This window comes from Papilio machaon, chromosome 13, assembly GCF_912999745.1.
Source record: "Papilio machaon chromosome 13, ilPapMach1.1, whole genome shotgun sequence".
Lineage (NCBI taxonomy): Eukaryota > Metazoa > Arthropoda > Insecta > Lepidoptera > Papilionidae > Papilio > Papilio machaon.
The window spans coordinates 7,725,080-7,738,022 of record NC_059998.1 but is presented as its reverse complement, the minus strand read 5'-3'; the positions used below and the strand labels follow the sequence as shown (position 1 = coordinate 7,738,022).

At 35.3% G+C, this 12,943-nt stretch overlaps 1 protein-coding gene across 2 annotated transcripts in view; it reads right to left on the bottom strand.

Annotated features, from left to right (window-relative positions):
* Positions 1-4,048: 4,048 nt before the first annotated feature.
* LOC106709219 (protein kinase C, brain isozyme) overlaps positions 4,049-12,943 on the bottom strand; it is a 111,696-nt gene continuing 102,801 nt past the window's right edge. Inside the window, exons 4-14 of one of the 2 annotated variants that reach the window (XM_045680779.1) lie at positions 9,576-9,687; positions 7,881-8,009; positions 7,378-7,574; positions 6,975-7,160; positions 6,658-6,792; positions 6,312-6,485; positions 6,118-6,209; positions 5,456-5,822; positions 5,085-5,249; positions 4,534-4,693; positions 4,049-4,287 (exon numbers count right to left, since the gene is read on the bottom strand). In XM_045680779.1, coding sequence (XP_045536735.1) covers positions 4,541-4,693; positions 5,085-5,249; positions 5,456-5,822; positions 6,118-6,209; positions 6,312-6,485; positions 6,658-6,792; positions 6,975-7,160; positions 7,378-7,574; positions 7,881-8,009; positions 9,576-9,687 — 1,710 coding nt within the window. In that variant the 3' untranslated portion in view covers positions 4,049-4,287; positions 4,534-4,540. Of the gene's footprint in view, positions 4,288-4,533; positions 4,694-5,084; positions 5,250-5,455; positions 5,823-6,117; positions 6,210-6,311; positions 6,486-6,657; positions 6,793-6,974; positions 7,161-7,377; positions 7,575-7,880; positions 8,010-9,161; positions 9,281-9,575; positions 9,688-12,943 lie in introns of those variants that run through there. The other variant, XM_045680780.1, reaches the window with a different exon arrangement.

Genomic DNA, 12,943 nt, shown 5'->3' with positions numbered 1-12,943 from the left:
TTTATAAAAAAAAAATTATTCGATATGATGGAAATTTTGGCGGGATTTAAAAATGTCAAATTTTTAATATTTATTTGACCTGTGTCTTGTAAATTACAAATTCTACGCATATTTTTATATCTTTTGCGTCAATTTATTTGCATTAAGGCTGGTTTTACAGTCACGCCGCTAGACGCGCCGTTGGACAGCGCGCTGTTGGACAGCGCGCGTTTGAACAGCGGTGCACCAAAAAACGACATTAGTACGGCGCGTTTCGCTGCTGTGAGACAGTCGTGTACAAAAAGATACAAAATGAACGGCAATGCGGTTAGAGTACTGGCTATTTACTTTTTATGGAAAAAAAGGCAACAAAAACGTCGAAGAACAGTAGGTGTTGATCCTTATAACGCTACAAGGTTACTGAGAGGCGAACACGTAACATCTTTCTCTGATTTACGAGAAAATAGTTATAAATTTTATAAATATTTTCGCCTATCAACCAGCAGTTTCGACGAATTACTGTGCAAGTTAGAGTTTTCTTTACGAAGATCTTTATTCTTATCCTTATAAAATTATTCTTATAAAAATCATCGGCCGGGTCCCATAAACATCTTCTAATTCGCACTTCGTCAATTACTCGACCCGTATCGATGTGATTCATTTTGTACACAACAGTACCTAACGGCACGTCTCAACGGCGTGAGACTAAAACGCACAATGGCCGTAGAAGCGCACGAGCGGCGCGCGCTTCGACCGCGCCGCGCGAATAGGACGCGTTCAACGAACGGCGCTGCTCAAGCGCGCGAATTTGAAACGCTACTAATACCCCAATACATATCCGAGCGCGCGCGCTCCGACGGCGCTGCCGAAACGCGTGACTGTAAAACCAGCCTAAAATGCAACTAAGATTTGTAATCGGCACTGGCCTTATATTATTTAAAGGAAAACTTTAGTTCTTTATCCCAAATTAATTTCCAGTGTTGCCATATTTTAATGATTTATCTCCGTAAATATAAATAAAGAAACAATTAATATTTTATTTATTTATAATTGTAAATAAACTCTCAAACACAACAATATTTTACTAGCAAATTTGAAACGTTTTAATACGAACTAATGACGTCTTTTCATTTTAAAATATTTTTAAATTCTTACATATGTAGAGAAACGCAACAGTATGCTTTAGCGATAGTTATATTTATATTAAACAGTTAAATATTCGATACCAGTTAATAAAATCGAATAAATAAGTTAAAAAAGTGGTCAAGAAAGTTATGTAAAATATGACTATTTATAAAGATCTTATTTCCTATTACATGATTCTAAAAGATAGCAAATCAAACTATACTCTAAATTAAATAAAGTGCAATAAACGCACCAGATCTTTTTTTAGACAGTTGTCACACTCTAACAGTGTTTATTTTATGGTGGTTCTGTCTCTTTTCCGCCGAGAGTTGGGAAGTTTATTATACTAGCAACACTACTTCTAATATCTTAGAGATTGGTGTTTACAGCTCACAGTATAGTGCTCTTTATTATTTATACTTATAAATATTAAAATTTACAACATATAAATAGTGTTTACTTTGATTTTAATAGAAATTTTAATACTTTATGGAGAAATAATATTTAAATGATTTTATCTAAACGCTTACTTATTATGGTTCCTAGCGTAATTTCAAAATTATAATTTTTTTTTAAATTTTGAATTTCTAGCAACTGTATTTAAGGGGACAAAAATATATAATTACTAGCGTCTTTCTATAATAATATATTTCTGTTTTAATTAAAGTCATGCGGAAAAATTTATAATTCAAAGGTTTGTAGATTTTTAGTTTTGCACTAGGTTTCTGGGACGGACAGGCTATAAGCTGTGGTATTTTGTGCCTATTTGATTTTCGCCATTGCGCTGACAGTAGCGGTGTAGGAATCTCGAATATGGACAGTTTGTTGCTTGGAAAAAAACGCTTTTGCTTTATTCAGATTTAAAAGCGCCTGTTAATATTACGGACAGTTAATTCTATATCTCTTATTAGTTCAAATCTCCACCAGCGCTAACAACTGCTACAATCAATGCCAAAATTGTGATCAAATAGGCACAAAATCCATCGTCTCGTAGCCTGTCCATTGACTTACAGAGATCAGTGGCTGTTGTGTAGCGTTGCATTAAATTGAATCCCCAGCGTATTAAAAAGCTGAGGGCTCGTATCTTAAAATTAAGCCTATATTTATTTAATCACTTGTATAATTTAATTATATTTAATAAGATCGTTTATTATCAGTTTTTTTTTTAATTTAGTAATTTTTGTAAACGTTTAAAAGTTTATTAAGTAGATATTTTTTATTGCTTTTTTGTTTTAAAACGCGGGATATGCGCAATTATTATTTCATTAAATTTAATATAATATTTTAAAACAAGCATTTTCTAGCCGCGAGTAAATAAGCAGGAAATGAGCTAATATAATAACTTTAATACTAAATAGTAATTACCGCAAAATGTCCGCCATTTTATTGGAAACAATTATATAAATGGCAACATTAAATTCCATAAAAGAAATGAGCTATTAATTGACTAGAAAACAAATAACTAGTAACTATTTGAATAAAATTTGAAATAAGATTTTTTTTTGCAAATAATGTTTTTTTTTAATTATTTCCAATAAAGTAGCTTCACATAAAATTTTAATACATATTTAAAAAAAAACATCTACATTTTATTTACCATCGATTTAGAATTTAATGCTTTCTCATATTTTTTTTTACACAATTATTATTTATACAGTAAAGAGTGTACAATATTTTGTCATTTAAATTTAATTTTTTTATCAACAAGATTATAAAGTTAAGTTATTCTACTAGTTAATAAGGCTATTTTAGTAAACGATTAATGTATCAAAGCAATACGTACTGTAGTGTGCTTAAACAAAACAAAAAAAATAGATATGTACGAAAAAAAAAATGGATGAAAAAGTGAACACCCCTTGTAATGTAATACTTCACACATAAGTTAAAAAACAAAAAAGTTTAAACACACTACAATAAGCGATCGAAATGTTGAGTAAATACCCATCCATACAAACACACACACACACAAAAAGCTCCTAAAATTTATGATTTCATCATACAACTTACACATTCATACAAAAAATGTTGATGGTTTGTATGTTACTATAATTAAATGCATAAAAAAACAAAAAAAAACATATCGCTATATAAACATAATATCCTAAATAAATATTATAACAATGTAATTACGTAGATTTTTAATAAAAAAATATTAATACAGGATGTTTGATAAAAAATAAAAAACAAACTATAAAATAATAAATACGAATATTTAACGAGATTCCACAAAATTTAATAAACTCAATAAAAACAATTAATTAAAATTAAAATTTAAAACAGAATATATTAATTTTAAAATCACATTCAAACATCCACACAACACGACACATAAACCTAATAATAACACTGATATGTGTTTATAAAAAAAAAAATATGAAAATGTCAGCAACATACAAAAAAAACCCGCAGAAATTCACTGCACTTGATATATATTGTCATCTCTCTCATACACATTGATGGAACAGAGACAGCTATATGTATCACAGTGTCACTCCAGTCGAAGTCCACAGAGCACACATTCGAATGACATTTGACACAGATTAAAAAGCAACATGTCACATGTCACTTTGACAGAATTAGTACTAACATTGGTAACACTTTAATTAACACGTGGCCCCAAAATCCTGTAGATTTATGTAAAAAAAAAAATAGAAAAATATTTACTTTAAAAAAAATTCACAATCAACTAAAAATGTCTTAAAAATCTAATTGAAAAAAATCATAGTAATGAGATTTATAATTTCTATGATGACTTTTATGAAGCCATAGAAAATAAAGTAGAAATTTTACAACACACATTATATTAAGAGAGCATTTCATACAAAGCGAAAGTTAACTTTAATATTGCTTCAGAAATTCGTTGAGATATCCCGCAATTGCTTTAATACAACATTATTATTGCCAGAAACGTTTAAAAATAAACTAAATCATGTCGTATTGAATGGATGAGTAATAAATAAAACCAAAAATTAAAGAAATGAGCAAACTTTAAACCTTCCTTAAAACGACTTCTAAACCTCTTTAAGTTCAACAAATAGTCAAAGATGGTGACAGTCTCAAATTAACCTATATAGGAAATATGATGAATGAGACAGCATATAGGTGCTGTCGTGTGAGTGACAGAGACAGTCGACAGATGAAGAGAACCAAGTCGCAGCCAGCACTGGGAAAAGAATTTCCATTCTGAAAAAAGACAAAAAAAAACATTAAAAGTAGAATGTATCTGCAATTGTGAATATCTATGGGCAACGGTTCTTTCGCTATTTTGGCGAATCAGGTGGCTGCTTGCTTTACCAACTTCACTTGGTTGACAACTAGATTATAACCTAAAACAAATTGGATTTCTTTTCTGCCTCCCTCTCAGTACTCTTTCATATCTCACTATCTCTTGTCACTCTCACAAAGTTCACCTGCATCCTTGTCACTCACCGTGTGCTCAGACATGCTGCACATACTCAGGGTTGAGGAAGGAGAAGCCCATGAACTCTGTCTGGTCGAGGTTCATCATGAACAGTTTGTCTGTCGGCGTCAGCTCCGTCTTCTCCTGTGTGAACTGCTTGTCGAAGTTGGACACGTCCTTGCGATGTTTCTGTAAGATTAATAATATCCAAATATAGCAAATTTAAACATATTGTCTGTCTGTCTGTTTTTCTGTCTGTAAATCCACGTTTCTTCTGAGTAATCTCTGAAATGAAACCTATTTTGACGGGATTTTTAATGGATTGTGACGAAGAAATATTTTATTATTTAGTTCCATGCGAACGAAGTCGCGAGCTACAGCTAGTTGATAAATAAATGTATAGATATTGTGAAAATGAGTGACATTATCGTTCGGGATGCTCACAGACGGACAGATTGATGAAATATTCAAGAAGGGTGATATTAAGAGAAGCCGAGTGGTGAGACCGTGGTAATTGAAGGTCAGTGTTCTCTGCCTACCCCTGTGTGTTATGTGCGTGAGTTATGTAATATATACTGACGATTTTAGGTTTGAACGGCGGCTGTACGTCGCGGGCCTCGACCCTTGCCCAGTCAATGCGGCGGAAGAAGGCGTGAGTGCGGACGTCCTCGTCCCCGCGCGGAGCACAGCCCAGCCTCTTCGCAGGGTTCTTCGTCAGGAACGACTTGCACGCGTCCTTCGCCTCCTGCACTTACACACTTCAACCTTCAACCTTCATATACAACACAATTTCAAATAATCATTATCCTCCTTCTTTCCTTATTAGAAAAGACTGAAAAAGGGAACAGAACTAAAATTTGGATAACTCCTGTAAAAAAGTAATATTAGTACATTTGCATATCAATTCTAGTGCTTTTTTCACTCCAACCTAAATGAAATTTGGATACTGACCTTACTCAAAGTCTTAGGGTAAGAGACGCTGTTATCTGTGATGGCGGCGAACAGTTCCTCTTCATCTTCTCCATCGAACGGAGGTTGGCCAACCAGCATTTCATACAACAACACTCCATACGCCCACCAATCCACAGATTTGCCATACGGCTGATATAAGATGATCTCCGGCGCGATATAATCAGGAGTGCCGCAGAAGGTCTTGGTAGTTTTGTCGCCGGTGATGCCCTCCTTGCACATGCCGAAATCTGCGATCTTAATGTGTCCGTCCTGGTCCAGTAATACATTGTCCAGTTTCAGATCTCGGTACACGATCCCGCGGGAGTGAAGGAAGAATAGACCGATGGCGATTTCCGCTGCGTAAAAACTGGAAACGAATTGAAAAAATCGATATTCTATCTAAACACTTCAAGTAAATGCAGATTTCAGCACATATTTTTGAACGTAAGTTTCACTTAACATTTAATAGTGGGTTTTATCTCAATCAATGCATTAATAAGTGTTAGTAAATTGAAATCAACAATTTCGGAGATTTCAGTGTAAATTGATATAAGATTTCTTTAAAAGTTGAAAAAAAAAATAGACCTGGTCAACGTTAATGAAACATAAGCATGCAAATAAAGGTGAGAGATCCTAGTCTGTGTAGATAAATGCAAACTCACACAGCGACGGGTTCCTTGAACTTGCCGCACTGCTGTATCTGGAACATGAGATCTCCGCCGTTCACGTACTCCATCACGAAGTAAAGTCGATCCTGGAACAGTGAACAAACAATTACATTGAACTGCACCCCAATTTCCTATGATTTTCCATCTCTTCTATCTAACATGACGACTGGGCCAATTTGTAGTGTTACCATAGTCTGAAAGCAGGAATGTAGCTGCACGAGGAAAGGTGGTTTGCTGCTGAGCGCGAGCACGCGTTTCTCCACCATGGTGCACTCCACATCGTCATCCTGGATGATGATGTCCTTCTTTAGGATCTTGATTGCATACAGCTCGTCCGTGCCGCGCCGCTCCGCCAGCATCACCTGACATTGCACCATGTTTTTATTAAACAATATAATCAATTTTATCGACGGTTTAGTTCTTTTTTTTTGAATACCATTATTTGTGATGCTATTCTGTCTGTATTATGTCGCTTTAAGGTCTATCGGGAGTCATAGATATCATTATGTCATCAAAATTGCGGCAGTAAGTCACCTTGCCGAAGGATCCTTTGCCCAGCACCATGATGAAGTTGAAATCTGAGGCGCGGATAACGTCAGCGGCCGCCATGTTGTGCGGCACCTCGCGGTCGGGCGGTGGCGGCGGCCGGCGAGCCGCCACGTTAGTCGCCTGAGAAAAATAACTAGGATAAGTATCTTGCTCGAAGAACCATATGTTGTGATATAGCCTGAAGGCCTTCCTCTTCCCATCCTTTACCTTAACAAGCTTACGCTGGCTCGACAGTTAACTGTCCAATATCATGGCAAGCAAAACATCTGTACCTGCTGTGCCTGTGAGTAGATATTTGATACCTTCATCTGGGTCTTGAGTTGCGCGAGGTCGGCGCCTTCCTCCGGCACGGGAACATTGTAGAACTCCCCTTCCTCCTCCGTCAGCAGCTTGAACCATCCGTCTGCTGGGGACTTCATTACTTCCGAGATCCCGAATGATAGGGAGCCCATGAAGTCATTGCGGGAGGTGCGATCCCAATCCCATATCTACAAGAGACAGTATACACTAGTTTACATTACATTAACAAATTACAAAATAAAAGTGTGGAAAGAAGTAGTTAGCAATAGGATAAGCTAGCAATGGATTGACACGGGCTGAAGATAATAGTTATAATGAGTTACTTTTTCTATATCAATTTACTTTAGGACATGACTTTGGTACTTTACACGTATTTCAATTTAAAATAGAACAAAGTTAGTGTACCTCAAGAAGAAGACGACGATCTTTATCCTCTGGTTTGAGATCAAATGTAAGAGTCTCGTTCCACACGGGGTTGAGGGTGCTCCTGATAGTCTTTGTCTTTTTCTTCACGTTGTCCGAGTCCGGGATCAGCTTCAGCTTCACGTAAGGGTCCGAGAGGCCATTGGGGTCCATAGGGATCAAATTGCGGCCTTGTTTCACTGGAGGGAAATATCATTTCAATATCTATGTAATTTTAATAACTACGATCAGTTTTAGTGTTTTGTTCGCTTTTAATGGTCAGCTAAGCTAAAAAATTATGTAGTCTTTGTTATTCCTTATTTTTAGGAACAAAGACGTGATGTAAAGGATGATATCAGCATTTGTACATCCCCTCCTTTGTCTATTTAAGATAGACAACGCATCTGCAACCTTCTAACACTCTGCAGATATCATTTGGCAGGGGTTACTAGTTTGTCAAAGATCCAACTGCTGCTAAGTTATATTATTATTTGAGTAGACTATACCTTCTACATGCAGTTTGTTGCCGTGGCAGGAAACGGAGAGCTGAATGCGGCCGCGGCGTTCGGTGTGGTCGCAGCCGCACAGGTTGGGTACAGACTCCTCGCACCGCTTGTGCACGTTCATGTCGCATGCTGAGTGTGCACACACCTTTATTTACTGATACTGTCATACCAACAACAGACCTACCGAAATCAACATTCGGCCTCGAATAATTTTTGTTTTTTCCGCAGTATATTTATTGATATTCTTAATCCATTAGATTCAGAAACCGAACTTTACATTACAATAGCATTCGGAAAAGCGTTAGTATGTTGAATGAAAATACAATTTCTTCTAACTACAGTCTTATTACTTTTGTTATTATATTTCATTTCATTTTTCAGTTCTAATATTTTATAATTAATTTTATTTTTAGTTATCTTGTTAACTTCTTTTCAGAACGCTGACATTTCATATTTCAGACCAATATTTCGTTTAATAATTACATTTTGTGCAGACGAGAGTATATTCATGCAATTTGTGCTAATGTTTATTTGAAATAAACAAAATATTTTCTATTACTTTGTTTGTATCACGGAACGTTATTTATACTTATAACTACCAAATGATAATTAAGAAATTATATTTAATATTTAATTTAATACTAGTACAATATTTTAATAAGAAAAATATTTCAGTAAAATTAAGGACAATAAAAATCTTCTACAAATATGAATATTTCATCTGGAAAAAATATAATCTAAGTTTTATAAAATAGAATAAAAACAAAAACATGCAAAAATACAAAAAAGAAATACAAGTTAAGCGGCAAGCACATTAAAGTAGGAACAAAAGCATAAAGATAACAAAGAGAAATGAATTGATAGCACAAGTTAGTATTAGAAACAATGCATTATTGAAATGAAGCACCAAATAAAATTAAATGAAAGTAGCAAATGAAAATAAATGAATTTGCGTTGAACAATACAAAGCAATGTGCATTCATGACACCTATAATTGAATTTGAATAGAATTTAAACTGGATATCGTGACACCCATTCATTTATTGGACGTTCCATGCACGAGAAATTAATTTCCATTTAATTTCGCTATTTTTGATTTCTTATTACTTCGATATGTTAAAATGCATAACCTAATTTCATCTACATATACATTTAGTGGCCAATATAAACCATTCTGATATCATTCCCGTGAACCATTTGCTACTCTTGCCCTGGGAGCTAATTCGACCCATCCGATGAAAAGAGTTACATGCCTCATAAGACATTTAACTCTTTTCTTACCTTCGCATTTGTATCCTTGGTGCGCGAGGCCGTGGAGCAATGTTCCACAATGGTCACAAAACGTCGGGGCAAGGAACGTCCATGTTTTCCATTTGTGAGGCGCGTACGCGGCCTTTGTAACAGATTGTCATCAAGTATTGAATTTATAAATCCGAGCAAAATTAATATGAAAAATGGTAGATAACACACTAGAAAAAAGAATTAGTGAGCGTGAACTGTTTTCAATAATTATAGTAATAAAAATAATATTGAAAGCAGTACACAAAAAGACAAAAGACAAAACAGCTTTTAATCTACGAAGCGAAAGATGTAACGAAGCAGCAGCTGAAAAGAAGCGATAGAGAGAAGCGTTAGAGACAGAGCTGTAAAAGACGAAAGAACAAATGTATATCCATCTCGCTCCCCCGCGTGTACCTTGACACTTGAGGCCTTGGTGTAGAAGGCCGTAGAGCAGCGAGCCGCAGTGGTCGCAGAACGTTGGTGACGAGTACGTGCACACGCGGAAATTGTGACGTGTGCGCGTGTCCTGTCAAACATAATGTGTTAACACTGGCCCACTGATGATACTTCAAAGTCTGGTCCAAGTTGAAATTGTTGCTTTTTAATAAGTTATACAAATATACACAAAGACATAGTTTTATATCCTGAAATATCAGAAACGGTTGTACAGATATTTTTTGATATTTAATTTTTAAATATATCAAAAATGCGCTGAGATTTATTAAGCAAGGCGAGGTACAACGCAGTTTACTTATATTTTTCGTTATTTATTGAGGAATAAATTCAATTCAATTTACAAGCAAAAAGCATTTATATTAAAATAAAATGTTCCTTTGTAAATATCTGCGGAGCTTTATCTATTTCGTTAATAAGATATCTGATGAAATTTCACGTTGGTATAATCAAAGACGGGACCGTATTGTCGCTCTTTCGGTATTCGTTTCATTACGAATTCGAATCTATTTATTTTGAAACATGTTTAACTAAAGTAAATATTTTTGAACTGTTACGCTCGCCTTTTATAATCTGTTTTTTTTTGTGATCAGTTAAATAGATAATTTATTATTATTATAGTTGTCGCCCACGACTCCGTCCGCGCGCAATTATTTCATGTATAATTCAACTAAACTTTAAAAAACATTCGACGCTTGTTTAGCGTCCATTCGCTCAGCGACCATTTAAATCGCTAATTGAAAGTAAATTCTACAAAAAGTTATTTTCAATAGGTAAAACTTTATTATTTTGATTTAGTGTTAAACTTAAAGTTACATCAGTTACCAAAGACTATTCATCAATTCTAGACACAAACTTTCAAACACAAAAGATAAATAAAACTCTTGCAGATCTCGGTATCAGAACTTCCAAGTTTAATTAAAAGTTATAAATGAAAATTAATCTACAATAAGATTTGCAAGGCGTCGAAACTTATTCCCCGGCTTAGTTTACAAACAATAGAAGCATCGTAGACTTACGAAGCGTTCAGAACTGACACTCGATTTAGAATCGCAATTAGAACAAAAGCGCTTCTCAGAAGTAATTAGTGAAGCACTTATGTTCCATGATAAAGAATTACTTTTTATATTCTTCGAATTGTATATAAAAATATTGAATAAAATTATCATTAGCTTTTTTTATATCATTAGGTGGCAAACGAACAAACGGCCACCTGGATTTGCCGCAATAGCTAGGCGACCGTTGCCCATAGACATCCGCAAATGCAGATGTGTTGCCTCCCTTTAATCAACGGAGAAGGGGACGCACAGAAAGAAGATATTTCTCCTTCCTATCCGTTCCCTGTTTGGCCAAATCCACTTCCCCTTCCCATCCTTTCCTAATAAGAAAAGGGTGGGAAGGGAAAGAGGACTAAAATTAGGACTCCGGTACCACACTCATCAGACGAAACGCGGAATTGCTTCCACTTCACGCCAGTCTTCTGTGTGGTCGTGGTCAATACCACCGGTGCAATCACCGGTCGACCTGGCCAATTCGTGCACCCAAAAATATTGTTGTTGCGGGATCTACCTCTGTAAAATCTGTATATTACAAGAATAATAATAGCATTTTTTTTTATTGATTATTCAGTAGTTACAATGTGTAATGTGTAATTCATTGGAAATGTGAAACTATATTTACACATTTCACTGACAATGTAAATCATTGTCTATGGATTTATTTTGAATAGTTTCAGTGTTTAAATTTATGATACCAACATGTCTAGTTTTAATAAGTCTGTGATTACAAAGATAAAATAGTCAAAAAAGGTTTGATATAATTTCTAATTTCAATTGAATTCGATTATAATCTGTACCGTGTACAATATGTAATGTGTATGATCTGCACTGTGTACACAAAGTGTATAGTGTAGAGCGCGGCGTGTAATTGCCGCAGCAATTGCCCCCAATTAATTTGTCGCGTGGCCATTTTGTAATTAACGGAGTGCTATTTTTAATTTCGGAATGCTTCTGTTGTACGATTATTTAATACAAAGTTTTCATGTAACTTCTACTATTTATAAAACTCTATTGATTCAATTTTAAAATCTTTATAGTGGACATATTTACAATAGTGTTGTCTAAATTATTATTTTATTATTGATTCGAGTAAATTGATTAAGATATGTCGACTAGTGTTGAAATAATCACAACAGATAAACATCCTAGTCTATTCCTCTTTCTCTTCCCACCCTATTCTTATTAGGAAAGGATGGGAAGGGGAAGTGGATTTGGCGGAAGATGGGACGCATTGGAAGGGGAAATATGCTCTTTCTGTGTGTCCCTTTCTCCGTTGATTAAAGGAAGGCAACGCATTTGCGGTCGCCTCGCTATTTCGGCGTATCCAGGTGGCCGTTTGATCGTTTGCCACCTTTTGATATATAAAAAAAAAACACAGGCAACGAATGTTGGTTTAAAAGCTAATGTGAAACTTATTTTGAAACATAAGAATTCCTAAGAACTCTTTTCAAATATCAGCAAATAGAGTTTAACTGCCCCAGTGGTCAGTACAATACATTGTTCTATTTATAACGTATCCTAATTAAGTTGGAGTGGCTCCGTATTGCAGTCGATACTCGATCGGGGCACGCTAGCGCCACACGCGATTTTAATATTATTTTCACACGAGGGCAGCACAGTGAGGCAGAGCAGTAGACGATGCAATACTGCTTATTAAATAGTACTGTTCAATCTCGATGTGTGCGTTTACACAGTTGAAATACCGTTCCATCCGTACTATTCTGCCACACTGTGACCAAGTCACAATGTGGCAGTGTGGCAAAAGAAAAAGGAAAATATCAAATCGTCTGTTATAAAAGTTTTAAAATCTTTTAATACAACAGAATATAAAAGGTAATTGCATTTTAACTTTGAAACGACAGGAATTTTAAAGTTGCACGTAGATGGCGCTGTTGTGTTCTGCTCCTATAATAGATGACGTCAAAACTTTAAAGTCCCGAAGGAGGACAGAAAGCAATTGTTACAAACAACGAGTATTCAACAAAAAACTGAAGGATACTGATTGGATCCTCTAAATATGCGATGTTTCGAGAATATAATTGTATAATTTTATTCACTTGAATAATGCAATTCCATAACAAATAATTTAACAGTACTTATAGCTAAAGATAAAGATCTTCTGGAGCTACAGATCCGGGACTGGGTCGGGACGGCGCGGGATCGGAGAACATGAAGACTTGTTTTCATATATACTTAAGTTGTAATAGATGTGTTCCGTACTACTTCACCGCCGGCGGAGGAGCCGCGCGGGGGGCCCTTTCAGACCTCACC